Below are 27294 nucleotides of genomic sequence, written 5' to 3' on the forward strand. Positions count from 1 at the left end.
TAATCCCCATTGTAACTTATCTTTTAAGAGAGATTTATCTCTCAATTATACTAAGCATTCTAGTGCCTTAGTGCACTTCTTTTATTTTTGTGCCTTAGAGCACTTTATGTTATTTTTGTCTAACGCATGCTAAGTGAAACATCTGTGTGATATAGGTGCGGATATGAGGTACAACTCGGGTACAAAGGTACAGACAAAAAAATTTAAAACGATGGGTATGAGGGTATGGCTATACAATGTTGTAAAAATTATACCATATCATAAAATATGATACAGTGCATTGGAGTATCAGCCAATGGGCCAATATGATTTACATAAAAGAAAATTCTTCTCTCATGACAGGACTATTTCAAGAAAGAAAAAAGGTCAGTAGTATCCATTTTAATGCATATCTATGGCACATCAAAGATAGTATGGTTCAATCAAATTATGAGATAAAGGCTTCCATAATGATGCACACAATTTGATGGATGACAGAGTCAAGCGTACAAGAAAACTTCAATTGATTGAGTTTCAGATGCCCTTTTTATTAGGAATTTCACAAGGCCTAATACTAACCTAGCCTAGATTTTGTGCAGTTGAACTCATAATCTAGATTTCTAAAAAGGCAAACATCCTGCCATGAATTATGGTTTCAGAACTTGTGAACAACAATCAGAAATTTGACATTGAATATTTGAAATGGAATTTCAATCAACTCTCACAGATTGTGTGTTATATCATCTACTGTTGCTGAATGTTTTCATGGCATGATGCTAGTGACAACTAGATCTAACAGCAAAAACTTGGGACTGGTGTGATTCCCAATGTCAACATTACATCCATGAATAAGAATTTATATGTTTACTAAATGAGCATCCTTGTTTTCTGAGTCAAGCATAAGCCCCATAAGGCAGACTCTGCAGTAAATACAAGCAATCTAAAAAAATCAACAAGAAATCTGCTACATCAGATTGAAGTTTGAAAGAATGACAGGAACCATATAAACATATCCCAAGAAAGATTTAGAAAATACAAACTTTAGCTTGTGGAAGTAAAGGTCTCGTTCCTCGAGCAATGATGCTGACAGCCTCCAATCGTAAGGAACAGCAACAATTGAATTTGCCTCGATACCAAATTCAATGCACCATCTCACCCATTCTTTCCATACAGAAGAAAGAGGACCTGGGTAAGGTACCACCAACATTACTTATAATCAGAGAGATGATTATGAGTAGATACACACAGACTCCAATCCCAAAAAACAAGTTGTTATCATGTCATGTTGCCAAATTTACACAACCAGGGATATGTTGGATTTAACAATAAAGTTGGAGATTTTGAAGAGAAACCATTGATAGCTCTCTCTCATCTAAGATCACTTGAAGACAACTTTTATGTCAATAACATTTAAAACTTAGCAACTGGCCAAATTGAGGAAAATTAATAAATAACTAGCCCTGAGTAGCACAACTATCTCTCCACTCATCTTGATCACATAGAGATCATATACATAAATATCAGAATGAAAACCCTAGTAATTATGGGGGCATGTATGTTTCCTGCCTCTTGACCTTCTTTTGGGCAAGCTTTAAAAAAATAAGAAGCTACAGATGTAATCAAGATTATAAAGCATGGCCATAACAGAAATAATAAGGCTTTCAACATATCTTTCAACAAGTGCGCATGCAAAAACCAGATAACTACTTCTCCATCCATATCATATCTTTGTTTTCTTAAATAGAATTTAATCAATGATACTTTTTTTCTCGAATGCCTAGAATTTTACCTGTGATATAACCAGGGTCTAGTTCTGTGATTGCCGAAAGGCCACTATCAGGGCGAGATTTGCATTCAGGATGATCTGTTTGATTGTAAGGGTCTAGCAACATGCACTTGAGCCAGCAATTCACAGCAGATAAAACCTACAAGGATCAGCAGATAAAAGCCATGATGGTGAACCTCATTCATCCTGAAATATTTTATATATTCCGTGTTGATCTTATGTAACATTTATCATGTGTGAAATGGAATGAAACGTTGTCTCAGATCTAGTACCACATACATGTATAAGTATGTACATGCATGGGCGGACACACACACACACACACACATGTATGGACAAAAACTTATTCATGAACATGGAAGCAAGTACATTATGCATATGCACTTGAGTTAATTATCCGTATTTGAATCATGATATGATAGCAGGCAAATTTTTAGAAAGTTTTTTAAATAAGTTTTTTCTTCAGAAAATCTTTGAACTTTTTAAAGGATAAAAAAATGTTAACATGGAAAACAAAAACAGAATTTGAAAATGAACTGCTATCACAATGTTAACTATCTGTATTTCATCATTTTCCAACTTCCTATAAATGTTCTAAATTTATGAGTGCAGTGGAATAAGGAATTTTTCTCCACCTAATGTCCAGAGCATCGAAGAAAATAAGGCAATAATGATCAAAATCAATACCATTTCGGTATGGTTCACACCTCTAACCAATATATAAGTTCGCAATTGTCTTCTTGTTGATTATGACAAACATGTCAAAGGTGAACTGACTCTCCTTATACACCAACCTTGTTTGGCTTCAAAAAAAATTCAGGATTCAAGAAACAATCAAAACAGACAACGTTCTCTATTTGGGACCGAAAAAACTCGGCAATGTGAAGTTTAAAAAACTACGTCTCCCAACAAGAAACGACACTCTATGTTTAAGTTAGAAGGAAAAACAAGCAAAGCCGAACGAGGTCAATAATCTCACAGAGCTTTGCGTTTGGACCCACAAAAATTCCCCTAAAAGTATCAAATAGCAACTCCATATCATCTAAGTACGTCACCGGTGTATCCCAATTCAAACAGATTTACCAACAAATATCAATTCCATGTACCGTAGTCCGCTAAAGAAGATGATAAGCATAAAAACAATAAAACGACGCGTCCACATTCTCCGAATTCCCAGTTCCAAAAGCAAACAGCTAAACCAATGAGCTCCAGAGTAACAACGAGGGAAAATAAACAAGAAGAAGAAGACGATGATGATGAAGAGGAAAACGGCGGGACGAGTACCTTCCGGGTGTCGAGCCAGACAGAATCGAGAGGGTTGAAGTCGAGAGGCGAGTAAGGGCAGTCAAGAACAGACCAGGCGCGGAGCTGCGTCGAGGCGAAGCCGGGGATGATGACGCCGGAGAGCTTGGAGTGGTGGAGGGACCACTCCTCGGCAGAAAGAACGGTAGAGATCCTCTGCAGGAAAAGCAAGAGAACGATCTGACAGTAGATCTTTGTTGCGCGTGGTCCATGGGACGCGGGTCCGCCCATGGGAGGAATGGACGGAAAGAAGAAGACGATGATGATGAAGAAACAAAGGAACGAACGAAAGGGAAGAGCGGGAGACCGTCGTTCACTCGTATCGTAGATTCACAGCGACGAGTTGTTGAAATTCCTAGTGGGAAAAAGGCCCCGGTTTCTACTCAAATTACTAAATTACCGTTTCACATCAAGTTGGTTCTCCGTCAATAGGGTCCGACTCGGTTCCATGCATGATCAGTCAATGGACCCGATAACTTGCAGATTCCTAAAATATCCAACCATTCCAAAATTCTACTCTTAATTAATTATGCTTCGAGGTGTAACAAGGTTGGTCTGGTTTGAGTTCATTAGATGAAAAAGAATTTGTTTGGGGGCAAACTAATGTAAACGAATGTAACTAACATCAGATCCGATTAATCAGATGTTGACTAAACAGATTGGGATTCTGATTTGGATTTGGATGGTGAAAAACTCACACCAAAACTGATTTTTTTACATGTAATCAAATTCAAATATCCATTAAATCCAGACATCTGTCGGATTCGATAGTAAAAAATAAAAACCATATTTGAATCCAATTATAACCCGATATATCTCTAGTTAGAAAACTTTGGATCTTAGATCCACGATAATCGAACGCTCCCAAGTTATTGAGAAGTTGATCATGGCCAATTGTACAGATTTTATCCTTCATCTGATTAATGAAAATTATTCATTTCATAATCCTTCATTTTAATTGTGCACGGTTTAGGATCTGTTATTCTCTTCCCTTAAACAATCTGGTATTTTTGGAAGGCCATTGTGTTGTTGCTCTTTGCACTTTTTTCTTTTTCTTTTTTTTTCTTTTTTAGTGCTGAATTCTGCATCCCATGGTTATTGAGGATGGAAGTTCTTGGATTTGTATCTATATAGTGCCTAATTCACATAATTTACAGAAAGACACATTTTCACGATAATTTATCAACGGAGCAGTCAAATCACACAAATAATATGATATGAAACCAACAAAACTGGCTCATGAGAACATTAACACTGGCAAATGGCAGCTGGTAGGTATTTGACCAATACATTTTCATATGAAATTATGAGCAGCTGCTTCTGCAAGCTGCTTTTCCTTTTCTTTTTTTTAATTACATTTATATATGTATATATATCTCACAAATATCATATTTTTTGACATTTTATTTTTAAAGGGTTTTGATAAAAAAAGGCATTTGAAATATTGTGATATCATCATGTGGTGTTTTCTTGCAATTCTTTTGTCAAGGTTTTCGTGATGAATGCCACATATTCTTTTGTCAAGATTTTCCAATAAATACTGATATATATATATATATGTGTGTGTGTGTGTGTGTGTGTGTGCTTGAACAACCCATCTGCAAGGGTTGGGATAAGTGACACCATTAATATACTTTTTAGTATTCATGTGCTCAGATGTATCACTTCTATTACAAATATGAGCTCGTACGAAGATAACCATAGTGAAGAATAGGTAAGCTCAATGCTTGCCACACATATCTAAAATTAGTGTTCTCAAGTAGAGGTAGAAGTTGCATCCAATAATACAATTATACAAATGCCATCCCGATTCCCTTGTAGTAAAAATTGTATTTCCCACGCATGAGTGAATCCTACTACCATACTGAGTAGATCTAACAAAGAACAACAGTATCTACTCGTATGTGTTTGGTTGTGTTTTTAGTCAAAGAATAAAGTCTAGGGCAAAAATCCAATTTGAGATCCTGATTTGAAGCAAAAATCCATATTCAGGGCAAAAATTTCATTCGAGATCTATATTTGGTACAAAAATTCATGATTTTAGATATAGTTTTGGAATTGGATCCATATCGAGGCAAAAAACCTTAATAAACTTGTTAAAATATATAAAATGGTGGACGAATCGGGTCATAAGATCCAAAATGAAGTAATTCGACCCATTATCCATTAATGTCCAAGTTGTCTGCACATCATCGTCAAACAACGGACATTTGAAACATAGCATTTGAGTACGGTCCAAACAAACGTTGAACTTGGAACAATTGTTATAGAATGAACAAAACCAAAGTTTTATTTGGTTCTTTTTGTTCATTTCGTCCAACCATGGACAAGCCATCAAACATACCCTAAAGGTACATCTGTTTCATTCTCAATGACACTGACACGAGTTTCCAAAACTCATGTCAGGTTGTCTTCTCCATCAAATACCTTCTTCATGGGGAGTCAGGTGCAATCACATTGCACTCTTTGAGTGTGCCTATGCATTTGGCTGCCCTTCGTCTGCTTTTGGGTCCCACAATTGATGTCGTGTGATGGCACCTGATCTTGGCTCCTCGATTGGAGAGGTACGACTGAGTTTACATGTGAAAATAAGGAGGTGGGAAATGTTGGTGCCCGCATGGGCCAGCGTGGACAATTTTTTAAAAGGACAAAATCATCGTCTTTCTTGAATAGATTTGGGGCCCATTCAATATGAATCGGTTGATTCAAAGTGAGTCTAACAACATTGCCTCCCTTATAACCCGTCACAGAACCTATTGCTTTAACCTTGCGGCAATAAAACCCTGGAAATCGAACTCTTAATATCCTTAAGCTTGAACACCTTAAACCGGCCCACCTAGCCAGGTGTGTTGAGCACAGGCAAGGCCATTCAAACTACAATAATACTTTTTTAAATAAAAAAAATGATTATACTATAAGGCAAATATGATGGATTTTTTGAAATGCCTTACAATTTTTGCTATTTTTTTATGTTCAAAATCGTAAATATCTAGTTATAAAAAGACCTATATGATTTTTTAAATATATGTGAATTTCTTCTCAAATATATGACTTTTTTTTGCAAAAGAGTCTCTCTTCTCATATTTGTATCTTTCTCATCTAATATCAAAAACTTGCATTTTTATAGTTGTTGAAAAGTGAGTCACAGGCTTGTAACTTTTTTGTTTTTAGTCAAAACCGAAACCGCCCTAGGGTTTTTATTTTTGAGTTCCAAATCCGGAATAGAAGTATGCTTTATAGACTGGAACAGGCATGGATGTGCCTTTTCTGTCTGCTTTATGCTAGTTTTTAGCCACATGCGATAAAAATCGAGAAAAAAAAAGTCAAAGATAGATCAAATAGTTAGCTTTCCAACGTCACCAAGATCACCTTGATCTGATAAGCGGTTGGAGAGAAATGCCCTCTAGAAGATAGATTGTTCGGTTGTTCCAATCTGTAGAGCATGCTTCTATTCCGGATTTGGGGCTAAAAAACGATAATTCTAAAGAGGTTTTCAACTTTAATTCAAAATAGAAAAGTTATGTCTATGTCTTAGCTTTCCAAGAGCTATAAAAATGTAGGTTTTCAAAGTTGAAGCAGAGAGTTATAGACCTAAGAACAAATATTGTTCTACATAAAATATATTTGCGATTTTTGCAAATATTTTTTATAATTTTCTATTAAATATATGTGGAGTTCCTCTTATATATGTGATTTTCTCATAACTATATGTGATTTCTTCCTATATAGGTGATTTTTCTCCTAAACATATGATTTTCTCTTAAATACATGTGATTTTTCTCTTTTATATATGATTTCCCCCAAATATGTGATTTTCTCCTAAATATATGTGATTTTTCTCTTTTATATGTGATTTTTTCTCAATTATGTGATTTTTTTCTAAATATGTAATTTTCTCTTAAATATATATAAATTTTCTCCTTTATATGCAATTTTCTTCTTAAATATATGATTTTTATGAATGAAAATTTGAATATATAGGAAGAACTTCACATATATTTAGGAGAAAATTGTATATATTTACGAGAAAATTACATACATAGGAGAAAAATTGCATATATAGGAGGAACTCCACATATACTTAAAAGAAAATCATAGAAAATATATGCAAAAATCCAATGTTTATGAGAAAAATCATATATATATATATATATATATATATATGAGGAACTCTGCACATATTTAAGAGAAAATTATAAAAAATATATGCAAAAATCATATATTTGAGAAAAAATCACATATATTTAAGAGAAAAATCATAAATATAAAAAAATCACATATATTTAAGAGAAAATCACATGTTTTAATAGAAAAACCGCATATATAAGAGAAAACCGCATATATAGGAGAAACTCTGCATATATTTAAGAGGAAATCGAAGAAAATATATATGAAAGTCATATATTTGGGAGAAAATCAAATATATTTAAGAGAAAAATCGCATATATAAGAAAAAAATTGCATATATTTAATAGAAAATCGCATGTTTAGAAGAAAAATCACATATATAGAAGGAAATCACATGTGAAAATCACAAAAAATATATGAAAAAATCTCATATATATTTTATGCAGAACAAAGATCTGTATATCTCCACTCTGACATCGAAAACCTATGTTTTTATAGTCGTTGGCCTATAACTTTTGTTTTGAATTAGAGACGAAAACCCCCTGAGGTTTCCATTTTTTAACTCCAAAACCGAAATAAAAGCATGCTTTATAGACTAGAACAATCAAATAATTTATCTTTCAAATGACATTTCTCCCAAACTGATCATCAAAGCAAGGTGATCTTAGTGGCATTAAAAGGCTAACGTCCTGATCTTTGTCATTTTTTTTTATTTTCATCACATGTGACAAAAAAACAACATAAAACAAACAAAAAAGATGCAGCCACCTATTCCAGTCTACAGAGTATGCTTCTATTCCGGTTTTGAAACTTAGAAACAAAAATCCTAAAAGGGGTTTTCGATTCTAACTCAAAATGAAAAAATTACAGGCCTAGCCTATCTTAGCTTTCAAATGACTATACAAACACAAGTTTTCAACGTCGGATCAAAAATATACAAATATGAGAATAGAAACTGTTATGCAAAAAACAGCCACATTTGAGAGAAAATTCACATATATCTGAAAAATCGCATGTGCAAAGTAAAAAGCCTTTTTAAAACCAAATATTTGTGATTTTGAACATGAGAATAACAAAAAGTACAGGGCATTTAAAAAATACATCATATTTGGCATAAAGTATGGCCATTTTTAGTTTTTAAGTTGGTTCCAATGGTGTTGAGTACCTAAGAAAGCTCTTGTTGGATTGAAAAAACAGCCACGGCTGGAACAAAATCCCCAAGATGGGAGTAGGCAATGCTCCACCTCTATAACTGAAAGTCGACGCACATGGGAGGGGCGATAACATTGGCAGAAATATTTGGTTGTGAGCTTGATTTCGAAGCAACGTGCTACCAAATCTAACCGATAGCCAAACAATAAGTCGTGGCTTTTAGAGGCAGATTAGGTCTGTTATTTTAGAGAAAAAAGAACAAGTCCCAACATAATTTTTAAAAATTAACAAAAATAAATTTAATTTTAAAAGTAAAACTAACTTTGTGAACCGCAAAAGAATTTATATATATTGAAAAAATGTCACCACTTTTAATAGCGTTTTGGTCATTTCACTCAATTAAACGCTAGTAATGTCACTCCATATATATTCCAGAAAATGAATGAGATCAAGGCAACATTCTATAGTCTTTGGGTCGCGAAATAAGTTATCAGCACGTCCTAACATTACATCCACAAATTGGCTTGACCCGCTGCCTCCACGTATTAGTTCGAACAATTGTTTAAAACTTAATTGCAAGAACAGAGTGGCAACTGAAATAACAAAAGTAACCCGCACAATGTCAGTTTTCTTTACGAACTTTAAAGAAATTAAACAACATGCTTCTGAGGCACATATTTGATGAAGAAAATACAGTTATATGCTCGAAGGTCAGTCATCCGCCAATCGATGTGACACAATAAAAATAAGTTTTTTTTTTTTTTTCAAGAACAAGACAAGAAACAATCAACCATTCTGCACTGCAATTGAGAAAATTTGAACATCAAAGCAGGTGAACAAAATCACCTGCAAATTAGATGCCTACTAACATCAGAGTATAGCCAACTGAAAAGCCAAAAACATACAAGATGGATTCACCACCGTTGGTAAACAGGAAAAAGGCAGTGATCTACCTGAAATAAGATACGAAAAGAAGGAACCTGCTGTCAACATTCATCAAGAAAATCCCATGACCTTATCTTGGGAACCTAGCCCTGTAAAGATCGAGAGAAACATATCCAGTTGCAACTGCCCGTCCTCCATATAGACGCCCATGCAGAGAATAAGCAGCTGAGCAAGCACCTTCCTTCCGCATGAACTCCACAAAAATGCTTCCAGGTTCAGAGACGAGGGAATCCCAAGCCTTGCCATCTGCTTTATCCAGTTTAGCCCGTTCTGGTTCTTGTACCCCGTCAAAATTTTCCTGGCCAATCTGCTCTGACTCTATAGAGGCTTCTTGCGATTCATCACTATTTTCTAGACCAACCGCTTTTACTTCAATGGATGCTTCTTGCAGTTTCGAGTTGTCTTCCAGGACAATTGTGTTCACTTCTATTGGTGCATCTTGCAGTTCATCGCTGTCCTCTAGGAGAACCCCTTTATGCTCTGAAGGTTCTTCATGCAAATTATCACTGTTATCGTCCAGCATTGAGACCTCTGAAACAAGGCCATTGCCCATACCAGACTTACTCGTTTGAAATTCTGCATCTTTGTAAGAGATAAACAGATTACTATAATTATTGTTGAGATGGAGTTGAACGCTGACATCAGCATTTGATTGAATAGATGAATTACTTTCCAAATTCACATATGAATGATTAGGCTCATTTATTGCAAGATTGCTTGCAGGTGTATCTTGAAAAGTTCCTGCTCCTGCAGCACCTTGATGATTATTTTGTTCTCCAGCACCAACATCAGGCTTCTCACCAATTACTGCACCATCACCTTTAAGATACTCATCCATTGGTAATGTAGTTCCAATGTCACCAGTTGGCGCTTGTAAGTGTGGCTCTGAGCCTCCATTATCAGAGATTGCAGAAGAATCTACAGCAGCAACGACAGAGTTTCCAGTATATCTAACAACATTCACAGACTTAACAGTGCCAAATCTGCAGCAAGAAACTACCAAAAGACTTCAGAAAATAGAAAACCAAAGTTTAGAATTGCCAACCAACTCAAGACTAGGATGGAAATCAGAGTGAATGGTATCTGAATCACTCTCGCCTCTGTCAAGCATCAGGAGCGCCCTTGACAAATGACCAAATTTGTGACTCTATTCGAGTAACCTCAATTCCCTACCTCCATCAAAGATGTTCTTGGGAACTAAGGGAAAACCATGTGATGTTTCCAAATGTTGAATTTTCACAGAAATCTTGGTAAATTTAAAAGTAAAAAGAACGAAATATTAAAAGGATTTGAATTTATTGTTGCAAATACAGAAACAGTATGAGGATACTATCATGATAAATTTGAACTTGGTGCTAAGATAAAAAATATGGGGATGTTTATCAGATTTTCTTCATTTTGGACAATCTCAGTGAGAATATCATGACATGTCATAGTTCCTAGAAATGATGCTAGGTGTTCTTGCATTATTAAGATAAGAGAAGGTTTTCTCACATACCGCACACACTCTAACCGTACATCTTCTAATATTTCTTCCAATTCAAGCTCAGATAGAAGTCCAAAATCTTCTTCAGAAAACTACATGCCAATATTCACAAATTAATTAGGTGTAGGAATAAGGAGCTTTCTCAATTAAAAAGAATAACATAACATAAATTCTTTCCTAGATAATAGAGGGATTTACGCACAATGCAATAGCTTTCTGAAAAATATTACAAATTCAATATGATATGTACCACATTCATGAGTTTCAGGACTGGGGTTGGATCCTCCGATAATGGCTTTGCATGATCAGGGATGGCATAGCAAGGATGTTCTGAGCTAGTTTTCTGGGAGAAAGATCCCATGGTTTAGTTTTGAGCATAGTTAAGATTCTCAAAAAATAAAATATAATTTCACATACATAAAGAGAATTATGTATGCCTACTACCTCTTCTGAGGCACCAGGAGTGGCCTGAACTACAGTAATAACATGCCCCCCCAACTTCATCCCATTCAAGCCCGCACATGCTTTCTGGGTAATAGACTGATCAGCGTACTGTATCAAACAAATAAAATGAAAATGATCAGCAAAATTAAAGACTGGTAAACAGTAATTCTGAATCTGATCAATAGTTGGAGAATAAGTTAGAAGGCACCACACTGAGACCCAACATCTCAACTGTCAGGTATGCAAGCTTTAAGACAGTTTTATTGCAAGTAAAAAAGACAAAAAATATTGGTATTCTCTCCGATAATACTGTAAATAGCTAAATAGAAAACTTAACTTATTTATGAACAACTGAATGTTATCACAGATATCTTCAAGAATTTCAAAATGCAATACCTGATAACTTCATGAGTAGCTTTCATTAATTCATCCTTCTTTTTGGTGTGTAATACTAGTAATTCTGGACTAGCTCACTTGTTCAACTCTTCCAAGATCTTCATGATATCAAGGCTATTGTTTCTAGGCAAAGTCATAGGTTACAGCAACTTTTGTGGTTACAAGTCAACTACCAATAGACTAGGTTACCATATAGATCATTCTAACAATTAAGATTGGACAAATTCAATCCAGATTTTGTTGACAAGGAGTATACCATCTGACAGGTTGAAAGCATCTTCAATTGAAAGCTAGAAAATTAAAAGAAACAGGAAATAAAGTTTATTCTTGTGAAACTACATGGCACATCGTTTCATATCAGGGTTGTTTTGTTTAAACTATAAGCCCAGATAATTGTCAATACCACGTGGAAAGGTATAACAGCATTGTCCTAAACGCCTCCATTTTTTTGTTAGTTCCTAAAACCCTATTTTTCTAGAAGTGGCAGCAAGACAGGTCTGCTGTGTCACTAGGATCTCTTCTGAATCATCTTATAACTACTTGAAGACTATGTTGCTCATCAGAAATAATCGATCAGTCATTTTTAATTCTTTAAGTTATTAGAAAGGCATATCCCAAGGTTGGGAAAGAAATTCGAGAGGAAGGAAACTAACTTTTCTTTTCCATTTCTAATACAGGAGGATTAAGGGTGTGCTCTTATGATCGAATTCCATAGTGAAAGAATACTGTCAAGTTTTTTATCCTTTGTGAAATTATTGCAGAAAAAAAAACACTCAAGACTCTTTGGAATCCTATTTATACATAAGTTTTATATTTAGCTACTAACGTTAGCCTAACCAAAACGAAAAATTCCTTTGACAGTAAGAAATACTAACTAATTCTTCTCATTTCTGTTAACTAGAACTTGAATAAAATAGCACTAATAATGAAAACCTAATATGATCTAATGGAAACAAGAAAATAAAATAGCACTAATTCTTCTCATTTATGATGTTTTGTATCTATTGTTGTTTTCTCATTTCTTTTTTATTGTATTTTTAGACATGTGGTGGACTAGATTTGGGAGTAATGTTCTAAATTTGAGAGCTAGTCATTCATATTCTTAGTAAAACATATAGTGCAAGTGGATGCAAAAGAAACTGGAGCGTCTTTAAGCAAATTCATACAAAAAAATAAGAATTGATTGGAGCACAAAAGCCTCAATGGTCTTGTCTTAGTGCGCTACAACTTATGGTCTGTATATAAAATCCTAAAGTTTATTTATCATTTTCATGCGTTGATTTAATTTTTTTATATCATACAACACCTCACTAATTTTAATAATCCTAAAGTCTATTTATCATTTTCATGTGATTATTTAATTTTTTTATATCATACAACACCCCACTAATTTTAATAATCCTAAAGTTTATTTATCATTTTCATGTGTTTATTTAGTTTTTTTATATCATACAACACCCCACTAATTTTTATTTTTTCATGTCATCTTTCTAAACAAATTGAAAAGTTATCATAAGGAGGTAGAACATTTTGATGTGTTGAATGAATGGGTTCAAGATGAACCCGGTGCTTTAACTGAAGAGGACAATTAGTGAATCAACGTAGAAGGAGCACATGAGGTAGATGATGAAGAGCCTACGTGAATGTGGATGATGAACAAGGAGGAGGATGAGAAGAAGAAGAAGAAGATGATGATGATAATGATAATGATGTCGAAAATCATGCACATTTGCTTTTGTTTATGTTTTGGAAAAACTTGGTTATGTAAAACTTAAGCATTCACAAACTTGGTTATTTTGTTTTTATTTATATATTATGAAACTATGAGTCTTATGGCATGTTCTTAATTGCATGATATTTCATATTTTGCATTGTTCTTGTGAGATATGCATGCATTATTATCTTTGTTATTTGATCTTTGATGATATCTCACCATAAATGCTTGATATGTGATTCTATGGTTGTATCTTGTGCAATTCATCATTGTTTCATGTGTTATGATTTTTTAGGATTTTTTTTAGGGTGATATACAAGATTGCACAAACTATCGTGGTATAAAACTCATGAGTCATACTATGAAACTTTGGGAGAGGGTGATTGAGTCTAGGTTGAGGAAGGTTGTCATGATATCGGAGAATCAGTTTGGTTTTATGCCTGGAAGATCAACTATGGAAGCTATATCTTCTTAGACAACTTATTGAAAGATATAGAGAGAGGAACAAAGATTTGCATATGGTTTTTATTGATTTAGAAAAGGCATACGATACAGTACCTAGGGACGTTCTTTGGTGGACAATGATGAAGAAAGGTGTTTCTCTCAAGTACATTAGTATAATTAAAGATATGTATGAAGGAGTAGTAACCAATGTCCGCACTTGTGGAGGGGTGACAACCAATTTTCCGATAACGGTTGGGTTACATCAAGGATCTGCTTTAAGCCCTTTCCTATTTGCGATAGTGATGGATGAGCTTACGAGATCAATTCAAGAAAATGTACCGTGGTGTATGTTGTTTGCTGATGATATTGTTTTGATTGATGAGTCTAGAGCTGGGGTTAATGCTAAGTTAGAATTATGGAGACAGACATTGGAAGCTAGAGGTTTTAAGTTGAGTAAGAGTAAGACGGAATATATGGAATGTCGGTTTAGTAAGCAACGAAGTAGTGATGGGAGTGTAGTGAAGCTCGGTGAGCAAGAAATACCGGTGAATGATTATTTCAAATATTTGGGATCCATCATTTAAAAGTATGGAGAAATTGATGGGGATGTAAATCATAGGATAAAGGTTGGGTGGATGAAATGGAAAAGTGCAACTAGAGTGCTGTGCGATCGTAGAATGCCATTGCGGTTGAAGGGAAAGTTTTATAGGACGACTATTAGACCCGCTTTACTATATGGTTCGGAATGTTGGGCTGCCAAGAGACATCATATTCAAAAAATGAGTGTAGCTGAGATGCGGATGCTTAGATGGATGTGTGGAAATACAATAAAAGATAAGATTCGGAACGAGGAGATACGTAAGAAGGTAGGTGTTGCACCCATTGAAAATAAGATGCGAGAGAATCGTTTACGGTGGTTTGGACATATTCGGCGAAGGCCTAATGATGCTCCAGTTAGAAGGTTGGAGAAATGGGAAAATATATTAGTTAAAAGAGGTCGGGGTAGGCCTAGGAAGACTTGGATGGAGATGATAGGAAAAGATATGAATGCTTTGAACCTCACCGAGGACATGGCATTGGATAGAAATGATTGGAGGAAAAGGATTCATGTGGAAGACCCCAAATGAATTTCTTTTTTGGTTCATATCGCTGACCCCAATTGTTTTGGGATGAAGGCGTAGTTGTTGTTGTTGTTGTTTTCTGACTTTTGGTTTTTGGTTTTTTGGATATTTTTAAAATTTTTATTAAAAATTACAACTTTTTACAACACGATACATATCTTAGTAGCATAGTCACCACTACTGGAGACAAATATAATTCAATAGATTACTTATGTGCAAAATTGAGAATTGAATGAAGCAATAAATTCAAATTATATTTACCACCAAAGTGTCATGATATTGCCATAGAAGTTTCAGCAGCTTTTTGGAATGTTCTTTTTTTCTATACTTTGGAAAAGATGCTTTGCATATATTTCTCAGTATTTTTCGAAAACAGCCACCTCTTAGATTCCAATTGCTCAATCAATATAATGCTGATCCCATAGTAGTGATATGGCTTACGGATGAGACGAGTGCAAACACTATGTAGGCCAGATGTGACAAAAAATCTGTGTATACTGTAAGGAAGAGAAGCCCACAACAAAAATAGCTCTCAAATAATGCTCACTCAAGCACAAGAACCACTAGGGTTCATACAAAATACCCGAAAAAGGGTATGCACAAAGAAGAAAAATAAACTTCATTAAAATGGGAGAAATCCCAACTCAAAAGTATATGTTACAAGGGGACAAAACCCCATATTTATAATGTTGAAGAAGGGAGCCATAGAAAGAGTTATTGGACTCTCCAACGGCTCTACAACGACTCTTTCATGGACTTTGCTTTTTGACTTAGTAAAAAAGCAAAGGTGTAAAAAAGTGTCCAAAGGTTTTTGCTTTATGCTTACAATGGTCCAAACCAAAAAAATAAAGTTAACTAGCTATCCTATTGTAACTAAACTAAAAGATTACATACGCTGAGGTATTTACATATGTGATTGTCTATGAAATTACAACTTTTAACACTCCCCCTCAAATTTACGGTTGAACAACCTAAACTTTGTCCAAAAGAAAGTGGAATCATGAACCAGCAAGAGGTTTGGTAAAGAAGTCCGCCAGTGGATATTCTGAAGAGACATATGAAAGCTCAATGGTGCCTTGTAGAAATTCCTCACGCACGTAGTGACAGTCCATTTCAATATGCTTGATCTGTTCGTGAAATGTCTGATTGCTGGCAATGTAAATGAAACTTTTATTGTTACAACATAACCGTGATGATTTTGTGCTCTCAACACCCATATCTTGCAGCAATCGTCTCAACCAGACTACTTTCACGATGATTGTACTCATGGCTCTGTACTCGGCTTCGGTTGATGAAAGAGAGATTTTCTGCTGCTTCTTACATCTCTAAGAGATCAATGATTCTCTAAAAAGCACACAAAGCCCAATAGTTGAGTGTCGATCATTTGGATCACTTCCTCAATCTACATCAGTATAAGCAGTTAGTTCTAACGAGGAAGAAGCAGACAAAAAAAATCCTCTACAATTAGAGGTTTTAAGATATCTAATAATTCGCAATATTGCTCTCATATGAACAGTAGTGGGTGCATGCTGAAATTGCCTTGTTGTGTAGACAACATGTGCAATGTCAGGTCGAGTGATGAAAAGGTAAGACAATGCCCCAACAAGCTGTCTGTAAGGTGTTGGGTTCTCAAGTAGTTCTCAATCATCCATCTTCATTTTGCTATTTACGATCCCAAGAGTGTCTACATGTCTTTCATCTGAAATACCTGACCTGACAATAATATCTAAGGCAAATTTAGACTGAGTTAGTAATATCCTCTAGAAGAGTATGCAACTTCTATACCAAGAAAGAGCTTCAAAAATCCTAAATCACTCATTTCAAAATGCGTTTTAAGAAACTTTTTAATATTGTAAACTCCCTATTAAACTGTTTCTCGTGATTCCTTACTGTTATGCTTGTCAAAAAAAAATACACTTAACGTGCACGTCAATGTCATTTTTTTTTAGTATATAGAAAAAGGTTCGGTCCCTTCATTCTCTGAATCTGACAGTCTGTGATTCTCTGTTCCTCAAAAAAAAAAAAAAGGAAGAGGGCTAAGCACTTCGTGGATACTCTTGTTGATTTTCAATCTCAATGGATCCTTCATCCCTTCAATCAAATCTTTCTTCAAGTTTTCTCAACCAACTCGTTTTTGAAAAGTTGAATACCTCAAATTTCTTGATTTGGAAGAGACAAATTATTCATTTTATAAGGAGTCAAGGTCTCTTAGGGCACCGAGATGGAACCATTCCAGTCCCACCAGAATTTGTCCTGAGAGAAGAGAAAGATGATAAAGGGGCGAGTTCGATCGTGTATGTAAAAAATGTAGAATTTCTCAATTGGGAAAGGAGAGATTAATCAGTTGTTGCATACATCACCTCAACCTTGTCTCAAGAGGTCCTTGTTTTCATTCCTGACAATTGTACAACACTACAACTCTGGGAGCGACTGGTTCAGACGTATTCGTAGGTTTCACAAGCGAGGATGGTTTTTCTAAAAAGAGAATTTCAGTTGCTAAGAAAAGATTCCATGACCATCATGGAATATTTGAACAAGATAAAGATTATCACAAATCAGCTTGCAGTTATAGGATGTGCAGTAAGTGACAATGACATGGTGCAACAAACTCTGAGTGGATTGAGATCTGACTACAATATGATAGTCACTTCACTGTTGTGCCTCTCTGCTCTTGCTACCTTTGATGAGCTACGAGCCAAATTGATCCAGTATGAAATGACTCTGAAGGGTTTCTCAGAAGAAACCCACATTCACACAAATTCCCAAGAAGTTTTTGCCACATGAGTGACTTATGGTAGAGGACGAGGACGAGGAGGACAAGGGTGAAGTGGACAAGGGGGCGTGGTCTGCTTCCCACTCCCAATATGTTAGCTCATGCACAGGGACAAAGATCCATCCCCACTTGCTTCCTTTGTAACAAAAAGGGGCATATCAAGGCGAATTGTTGGCATAATCAAGAGAATAAAGGAAAGGGTCCACAGGCAGAAACCAAAAGAAAGTTCACCCATACCAGAGACAGTGGAGAGATTAAAGATTTGTTGATATCTGCCTTGTCAAAGTTGAAATTGAAGCAGAGTGATGAAGGCACTTGGTTTGTCGACTCAGGGGCAGCGACTCATGTGACAGGCGATGCAGGTAAACTTTCTAACCCTACTCCTTATTTTAGAAAAAGTAAAATTGTCACTGGAGATGGATTCCACCATCTTGTTTCTCATGTTGGAAAAACTGTCATTCCCAAGTCATATTCCACTCTTACCCTTTCTGATGTTCTTCGTGCTCTTGACATCAAGAAAAATACTGTCTTTGTTTCCAAGTTTATTGATGATAATAATGCTTCAGTTGAATTCACTCCCTTCTCTGTGCAGGTCAAGGACCTACACACGAGGGAAACATTCGCTGAAGGAAAGAGACGAGGCAATATGTATGTCTTTGAAGAAGCTCCATGTCATGTTGTCCGCCCTATCCATCTTGATTTGAAGTCTTCAATAGAGTCGTGTTCATCCTCTTCTGCTAATGTTTTTAGTGTTTCTGAATGTAATAAGCCATTCTTATGGCATAGCCGATTAGGACATTGCGGGAGTCACTTTATTGAGAAACTTGTCTCTAATAATCTCATTTTAAAAGAAAGTCTCAATGGGGATGAGAACAGTCACAAGTGTTCCAGTTGTCTTTCATGCAAGAGTCATGTATTGCCTTTTCATTCCATTAATAAGAGAGCTTCAAAACCATTTGAGATAATTTGTTCTGATGTATGGGGACCCGCCCCAATTGCCTCTGGATCTGGGAGCAGATACTATCTAATCTTTGTTGATAACTATTCTCGATACACTTGGATATTTTTCATAAAAAATAAGTCGGAAGTCTTCTCTTTGTTTCAAAATTTTCTTTCCTTGGTCAAAAATCAATTTTCTTAGTCCATTAAATTTTTTCAATGTGATGGAGGTAGGGAATTCTCATCCCGTGATTTTATTTCTTTCCTCCAAAATAACAGAATAGGAAGAAGGGTATCCTGTCTAAGCACTCCTCAACAAAATGGGATTGTTGAACGAAAACATAGGCATATTGTTGAAAGTGCCATGAGTATACTTCATGACAGTAATCTTCCCATCAACCTATGGACAGAAGCTTTCCATTCTGTCGTACATGTGATAAATAGACTGCCTATGGTTGTTCTGGAAAATAAGTCTCCTTATCATTGTCTTTTTGGATCTCATCCTAATTATCATGATCTGCGTGTTTTCGGATGTGTTTGTTATGTACATATTGATCAGTCCCTGAGAAACAAGTTTCAGGACAAGGCCTAAAAGTGTAGATTTGTGGGATATGCAGATGACTACAAAGGATATAGGTGTTATGATTCCACCAACAAACGCATCAGAATCTCAAGAAATGTTGTCTTCGATGAACAAAATTTTGATCACGAAGTTGAAGCAACAAATATATTTCCCAACTCAACTGAAGTTTACTATCCTTGGCTGAGTTCTGAACTTTTTGCTGGCTCCAACGAAGCATGTTCCGCTGATTGTGTGCAGCAAAAAGAAGAGATGTTTGAGAACACTAATACGTCGGGATCACAGAATGCGGAGGAAGTACCGGGCAGATACAAAGGCATCTTCTATTCTTGACAGAGACCAACAACATCAAGGCATTCAGATCATGCCTCACTCGTCGATCCTACTTCCTCTCATACTCTTGAGGTCAGAAAATCAAACCGCATACGACACCCTATTGACAGGTGGGTTAACTATAACAACTTCTCCTTGGATCTTCAACTCTTTTTAACTGCTCTCAATAAGGAGGACGAGCCCATTATGTATTATCAGGCAACCACTTCTACCAAATGGGTAGAAGCCATGAATGATGAAATGCAGGCCTTGCATGAATGTGGAACCTGAGAAGTTGTTCCCAAACCACCTGACAGAAATGTTGTCGGATGTAAATGGGTCTACAAAATAAAGTACAAGCCAGATGAAACCATTGAACGATATAAGGCAAGGCTTGTGGCGAAAGGATTCACCCAAGAAGCAGGACAAGACTATGATGAGACTTTTAGTCCGGTTGTGAGAATGGGAACAATTCGAATTATTATTTCTCTGGTTGTTGAACATGGATGGAAGTTGACTCAGCTTGATGTGAAAAATGCATTCCTGCATGGGGATTTGAAGGAGGAAGTCTACATAGAACAACCTCCTGGATATCAAGAACTAAGTTGTAAAACCCATGTGTGCAGGCTAAAAAGAGCTATCTATGGTCTGAAGCAAGCATCTCGCTCTTGGTTTGATAGCTTCTCACTAGAAATTCAGAAACATGGATTTTCATGTTCCATGCTGGACCACTCATTATTTATTTGTAGAAGTCAGACTGTGACCACTCTGTTATTAATCTATGTTGATGACATTATCGTCACAGGAAACTCTGAAGCCCACGTCCAAGAAGTAAAAAACTTACTAGGTCAGAAGTTCAAAATGAAAGATCTTGGAGTCCTGCGATATTTTCTTGGTGTAGAAGTTGATAATCAGGCTCATGGGTTTACACTCACTCGGCATAAATACATCGTAGACGTCCTCAGCAAGGCAGACATGAAAGACTGTAAACCTCTAGGAACTCCGAGTGTGCTTCATCAAAAACTTAGCGCTCATGATAAAGATATATGTGATGACCCCACCAGGTATCGAAGCATAATAGGAATGCTACAGTACCTCACATTCACTAGACCTGATATTGTTTATTCAGTCAATCAAGTGTCTCAATTTATGCATGCACCACGTACTGGACATATGAAAGCGGTCAAGAGGATCCTTAGATATCCGAAAGGGACTATTGGGGATGAATTGATATATTCACCACAGTCATATGGCAAGGATGAGCATGAACTTACTATATATTGTGATGTAGACTGGGCAGGAGATCCTGATGAACGAAGATCTACATCAGGATATTGCATCTTCATTGGAAGAAATTTAGTCTCTTGGAGCAGTAGAAAGGAAAAAGCTATTGCTAGATCAAGCATTGAGGCTGAGTACAGATCTATGGTTGCTGCTACTGCCGAAACCACATAGATCAGACGTCTACTAACTGAAGTAGGAGAAAAGATCTTTCACTCTATCCTGCTATGTGACAACCAAAGTGCTATCAACATGTCATTCAATTCAGTCCATCATAGTCGTGCTAAGCACATTGAGATCGACCAACACTTTGTGAGACAGAAGGTTGAAGAAAAAGAGATTGAGCATGAGTTCGTCAGTACTGAAAGACAAGTTGCAAACGTATTCACCAAAGGGCAAAGGATCGTTTTTGGATGCTTAAAGGCAAGTTGTTCATGGTCCAAAACCATGATCAACTTGAGGGGGGTGGAAAAGGTGGAAAAGTGTCATTAGGCTCTGATTCGGATCCGATCTGATCCATGTAATGCTTATGTACAGTCTGAGTACATTAAGACCCGAGCCATGTAACATTTCCTTTTATTCGGGTCTGGATACACCAGACCCGGTCCAATACTTCTGTAATGTAAATTATAAATACACAGTGTTAGGTCAGTCGCAGAGCCCCATGGCACTCTCTTCTCCGTTTCTCTCTTTCTCTCTCTTCTTTCTCCATACAGGTACGGGTGAAAATCTAACAAATAATATCTGTATCAGAGTTCTTAACAAACAAAACTGTGTCAGTAAGACAAGATTGAAAACCAAAATCAAGCATAACCTTACTAAACTTATCATACCAAGCTTTCAGAGCTTGTTTAAGTCCATACAAAGCCTTATTTAAGCGAAGAGTTTTTCCTTCAGGGATATTAATTCCTGGTGGTGGATCCATGTATACTTTTTCAACTAAACTTCAATTTAGAAATGCATTCTTAACATCCATTTGAAAAATATGTCATTTCTTTATAGAAGCAAGAGCTATCAAGATTCTAACAGTGGTCATTTTAGCTACTGGAACAAAGGTTTCTTCATAGTCTATTCCATATTCTTGGGAATAGCCTTTGGCAACTAACCGAGCTTTAAATCTCTCAAGAGTGTCATCGCTTTTGGTCTTAACTTTGTATACCCATTGACAACCAATAGGTTTTTTGTTGGGTGAAATGTCTTGAACGGTCCAGGTATTTGCCTTTTCTAAGGCTTCTAATTCTATTGTCGTAGCTTTAACCCACTCAGGGTGATCTTTGGTTGTAGCATAACTATAAGAGTGTATTAAGGCAATGTAGGTTTGATACTTCGGTGAAAAAGACTCATATGACACAAATTTTGCAGGAGTTTTTGAGATTCTAGTGGACTTTCTAGTTGATATTTGGTCTTGTTCTTTTGTATATTTTTCAAAGGCACATGGTCTTTCTAAGTTTCCTCATCTAGAATATTGAATACACTCTTGATTGCTATTAATTGGTTTTGTGTTAGTCATATCACCTTGATCATCTTGATCAATATCACTTTCATTACTCCTTGGAGCTAGGTCCAATAAAAAAGAATACTCGTCTATTTTCGTAGAATTTTTATTTTCAAAAGGACTTTCATTTTCTAAAAATGATACATTTCTTGAAACACATAGTTTGTTATTTTTAGAATCGAAACACCTTTAACCTTTTTTATGACTTGCATATCCTAAAAAGGCACATGGAATAACATGTGGAGAGAGTTTATCATTATTATTTGTAAATACAAAGCATTTGCACCCAAATACCCTCAACCTAGAATAATATGGAGTTTGCTTATAAAGTTTTTCAGTGGGAGAAGTATTGTTTATCGAGGAAGAAGGCATCCTATTAATAACATAAACAACAGTTAAAGTTGCTTCGACAAAAAAAAAATGGTACTTGACGTGCAATGAGTAATGTTCTTGTTGTTTCTATAATATGCTTATGCTTTCTTTCAGCTAAGTCATTTTGTTGACGAGTGTAGGGGTATGATTTTTGATATGAAATCTCATATAAGTTCAAATAATCCTTAAATTCTTTTGATAAGAATTCTTCCCCTGAATCAGTGCGAAATATCGAGATATCATTCTTAAATTGATTTTTGACCATATTGTGAAATATTTGAAAATACGAGAACACTTCGGATTTATGTTTAAGAAAATAAATTCAAGTGTGTCGTGTAAAGTCATTTACAAAAATCACATAATATACAAAACCACCTTTTAATATAACCGGTGCGGGACCCCAAACATCAGAATGTATCAACTCAAGTGGTCATGTAGAAACAAAAGTTCTTTCTTGAAAAGGTAGTCTTCATTTTTTCAAGAATACATTTTTCATATGTAAAAGCTTCAAAATTACAAAAAATTTTCATGTTTGGAAAAAACTGAATCTTGGACATACAAGGATGACCAAACCTTTTGTGCCAAAGATCCAAGTCTAATTTTTTAACATTACAACATAATGTATTCTTGGGTATTTCCAAAAAATCCATGTAGTACAAGCCTCATTCTCTATGACCTTCCCCAATCAGCTTCTCTGACTGGTGATCCTGTACTCGACAATCACAAAAAGAGAAGGAAACATTACACCCATGGTCAGTTAATTGAGAAACAGATAAAAGATTTAGATTAAGTTTAAGAATATATCTAATTTTTGGAATACAAAAGCCTTTTGAGTTTTGTGAAATATTTTCAAAACTTCCTATTCTTTTAATCTCAAGAGATGTTCCATCTGCAGTAAAAACATTTGATCCACTTGAGTTATGACATTATGATAGCAATTTTATGTTGGGTGTGATATGAAAGGAAGCACCAGAGTCAAGAAGCCAGAGAGATTTATCGGGATCGAAAATGTCGACGGAAGAGACAGCGGCTCTGGCAGATGAATAAGCTTTTTTTGAGAAGTGGTTGAAGTGCCTCCACCAATTGAGTTAGAGACATGTTTCCAATAGATGTTTCACTTGATTCTTGCGAAGATTCAACTGTAGCTACTTTCTTTTCATAAGGCCTCTTTAATTTTGGACAGTAAGTCTTGACATGTCTCGGTTCACGACAATAATAACAAATGACTTTTTTTATTTCAAAGTCGTTTTGTTTTTCATCATTAGTTCTCCCAACGTGTGGAGGTTTGTATGAGTGAACATGATTTCCCGGTCTAGATACCGCTAGAACCGAATCATCATCACTTTTGAAAATTTTTCTTGAGTCTATTCTCTTCCATACTCAATTCTTCTATTGTCTTCAATGGAAGAGACTTTTCTCCGATGGAGAAGAGCGGATTTGGTTGATTCAGATTTGGATCTCAATCCATTAATGAATTGAAAAAAATGCTCAACATTCACTTGATTTTGACGAAGCTCTATGTTTTGTGGACAATGCCACTTTGGTTCAAGGAGGGCCAATTCTTCCCATAACTCGGATAAGCTATTATAATATTTTCTAATACTCTTATCCCCTTAAACCATATTGCGAACATTTTCTTGAAGATTACATATGTGGGCAATATCCTTAAGAGAGTACATTCTCTTAAGATAATCGCTTGAACACTTCTTTATGTCAACACTTGATATGAGCCAAGACATGATTTTGGCATGTCTCATTTTCCATTCTTTTCACTTTTTTTCGTAAGTGGAGATGGTTTTAACCTTTTCTACCTCTAAGAGAGGTATTTCTTTCTCTCCTTCTTTGGTGAGGATTAGTGTAGGTTCTACATCGGTTCCATCCACTAGCCCCCATAATCCTTTCCCCCAAATGAGATGCTTCATGATTGAAGCCCATGTAACATCATTAAAATCATTGAGTTTTATGGGCTTAATGGTGACATTATCATTGTCATCCATTTTACAATTTGGGAAGGATAGGGAGAAGAGAATGATAAAATATAAAAGAGAGATTAGAGAAGAGGATACTCTACCACAAAACGGTGAATACAAGTAATCCTCCAAGCTTTCAAACATTCACACGATTACACCTTCAAAGAGACCACTTTTTTTTTTTAAAGAAACTTGAGTGGCATGCTTCCCAATGCACGAAAAAAAACTTTGTTTTGATTGCTTCTACCAATGGCTCTGATACCATGTAAGGAAGAGAAGCCCACAACAAAAATAGCTCTCAAATTAATGCTCACTCAAGCACAAGAACCACTAGGGTTCATACAAAATACCTGAAAAAGGGTATGCACAAAGAAGAAAAATAAACTTCATTAAAATGGGAGAAATCCTAACTCAAAAGTATATATTACAAGGGGACAAAACCCTATATTTATAATGTTGAAGAAGAGAGTCATAGAAAGAGTTGTTGGACTCTCCAACGGCTGCGTCCAACGACTTTCATGGACTTTGCTTTTTGACTTAGTCAAAAAGCAAAGGAAGGTCTAAGAAAGTGTCCAAAGGTTTTTGCTTTATGCTTACAATGGTCCAAACCAAAAAAAATAAAGTTAACTAGCTATCCTATTATAACTAAACTAAAAGATTACATATGATGGGGTGTTTACATATGAGATTGTCTATGAGATTACAACTTTTAACATATACAACAGCAAATCATAACACAGAACTATAGAAAAATAAGGTTAAAACTGGAACAAGCAATCTTGTTTAAACTTACAAGCATTGTGGAAAGAAAATAATAGTGCAAAGTAAATTAAAAGAATTTTGATATGCAGCCTCTTGGCGAACATAGATGATAAGAAAATGTTCACAGGTTGTGTAACCTACCTCCAAAAATGCATATGATAAGCTGAATTCCTTGTGTTCAAAATGATATGCCGTCAAATGTCCAAAGGCACTTACAATCTCCCTGAGCTGAAAAACAAGCAGAAAAGGATTAAATAGCAATTAGATAGTTAATGAAGATTCTTTCCTCATGAGAAAAAGTAATGAAAGGTTGAGGTAGATGTTTATCAGATAATACAGAAAACACTGCAAGAGAACATGATTACAATCCCTTTTGTTGGAACAAGATGACATGTAAATGATTCTGCAAGATAAACATTGCCACAGCATATGAAGAGAATGAACAAGAAAAACTTACCATGTTAGATGATAAGGCTTTTGAAATACCTCCTATAAAGATCTGCAAGCAAAAGAAACTCGGAAAACCATAAGCCATTCAATTTTCAAACTGATAGACATCATGGCAGTAGAAAAATCATTACTTGGGAAGCAAACACAATGCAAGAGAATGGAGCAAAGGCACATGAACTACATAGGGAAAAATCCTGATTCAGACCCACCTTTTACCTGATATTCCATGGCAGGCACCAACCTCTCCTAGACCCCAATTCCAGGCCTAATGTTTCTCAAAAAGTGTCAAATAAGGACCTTGGTTAACCTTGGGAAACTTCTAAGTTTTTGTAAACACATGATGGCCTGACAGTGGAGAAAAAGAGGGGTGAAGGGTATTTTCATTAATTTAGAACATTTAACTTTGGTTAAGTGGTCGTTAATGATAGGTCACATCAAGTCCTTATTTGACAATTATCAGAAAAGTCAGATCTGCAACAAGAAATTCAGAAAAAGATTTTTTTTCTGGAACTATAGGCAAAAGGCAGGTCTGTAAATGGAAATTTCCCAACCACATACTGCAAAAAGTAAGGGAAGTGGTTATCCGTCAGGAAATCATAGAAAATATAGCAGATGCATGTCAGCCAAATGTAACACCAAGAGAAGAACTAGAAAAGACGAATGGGAAGAATATAGACTATGGAGAATATACATTGTGAGAAACAACATGATTGCTGTTAAGAAGAAACAGTTATGTAGCTCCAGCCCAATATCACTAAAATAGAATTCAATTTCATATTGCTCTTTTGAAACTTAACTCACAAATAAATAACATAAATACATGCATACTGATGTTTGAGTTTCAATTCATGGGTCTTGTGGTTCATTATGTATGGAGAACTAGACCTGAAGCAGAAAATTCAACTACCATCCGTAAAACCATTTAAAGGTTCAATATTGACCGACGTGGTACAAAACCAGGTGGCTGCTTAGAAGAAACAATCATGTTCTCCAAATACCATGCTACTAATTCAAGTCTCAACAGGAGCATCCATTGGGACCATACTCTTCTTTTTTATTTTGGGGAACATTTGTTCTTCCATTTCAAAATTTGATGTAAAAGCAAAATCAAACATTCAGCTAAACAATATAAAGAATATCTAGTATCAAATAACATATTGCTATATCATGCCCCATAAAAAGCAAAATGTAAAGCAGCATTCTATTAGGAATATGACATGGCAATACAACATTACCTTGTTTGGTGAATCTTTTACAAAATCAGATATTGAATCAATGACAGCTCCCGATTTATCCAGAGCTCCAGTCTGCATGAAAATAGCAACTGTCTGAAAACCTGCTACATGGATAATATACCTTAGAAACATGAAATTACCATTCAAAAGAGAAGCAATAGTTTCAACTTTACATACATCAATGAGAAAAGGTACTAAAAGGAAAACAATGACAAAATGAAGTGAACA

The 27294-nt window shown here is 35.6% G+C and overlaps 2 protein-coding genes across 7 annotated transcripts in view; both read right to left on the reverse strand.

Annotated features, from left to right (window-relative positions):
- LOC149813680 (phospholipid--sterol O-acyltransferase-like) overlaps positions 1-3385 on the reverse strand; it is a 94691-nt gene extending 91306 nt beyond the window's left edge. For all 5 annotated transcript variants that reach the window (XR_016428214.1, XM_089990982.1, XM_089990980.1 and 2 more), the window contains exons 1-3: positions 3050-3385; positions 1769-1904; positions 1020-1164 (exon numbers count right to left, since the gene is read on the reverse strand). Coding sequence is in view for 4 of the 5 variants with exons in the window: in XM_089990982.1 (XP_089847108.1) it covers positions 1020-1164; positions 1769-1904; positions 3050-3298 (530 nt within the window). In the remaining variant the exon portion in view is untranslated. The remainder of the gene's footprint in view (positions 1-1019; positions 1165-1768; positions 1905-3049) is intronic.
- A 5741-nt stretch (positions 3386-9126) lies between these two features.
- LOC149813681 (uncharacterized) overlaps positions 9127-27294 on the reverse strand; it is a 36550-nt gene continuing 18382 nt past the window's right edge. For both annotated transcript variants that reach the window (XM_089990845.1, XM_089990847.1), the window contains exons 5-11: positions 27067-27138; positions 25839-25880; positions 25523-25609; positions 11223-11330; positions 11029-11121; positions 10791-10870; positions 9127-10275 (exon numbers count right to left, since the gene is read on the reverse strand). In XM_089990845.1, coding sequence (XP_089846971.1) covers positions 9363-10275; positions 10791-10870; positions 11029-11121; positions 11223-11330; positions 25523-25609; positions 25839-25880; positions 27067-27138 — 1395 coding nt within the window. In that variant the 3' untranslated portion in view covers positions 9127-9362. The remainder of the gene's footprint in view (positions 10276-10790; positions 10871-11028; positions 11122-11222; positions 11331-25522; positions 25610-25838; positions 25881-27066; positions 27139-27294) is intronic.

Source organism: Nuphar pumila, chromosome 16 (assembly GCF_984573655.1).
Source record: "Nuphar pumila chromosome 16, dmNupPumi1.hap1.1, whole genome shotgun sequence".
Classification (NCBI taxonomy): Eukaryota; Viridiplantae; Streptophyta; class Magnoliopsida; order Nymphaeales; family Nymphaeaceae; genus Nuphar; species Nuphar pumila.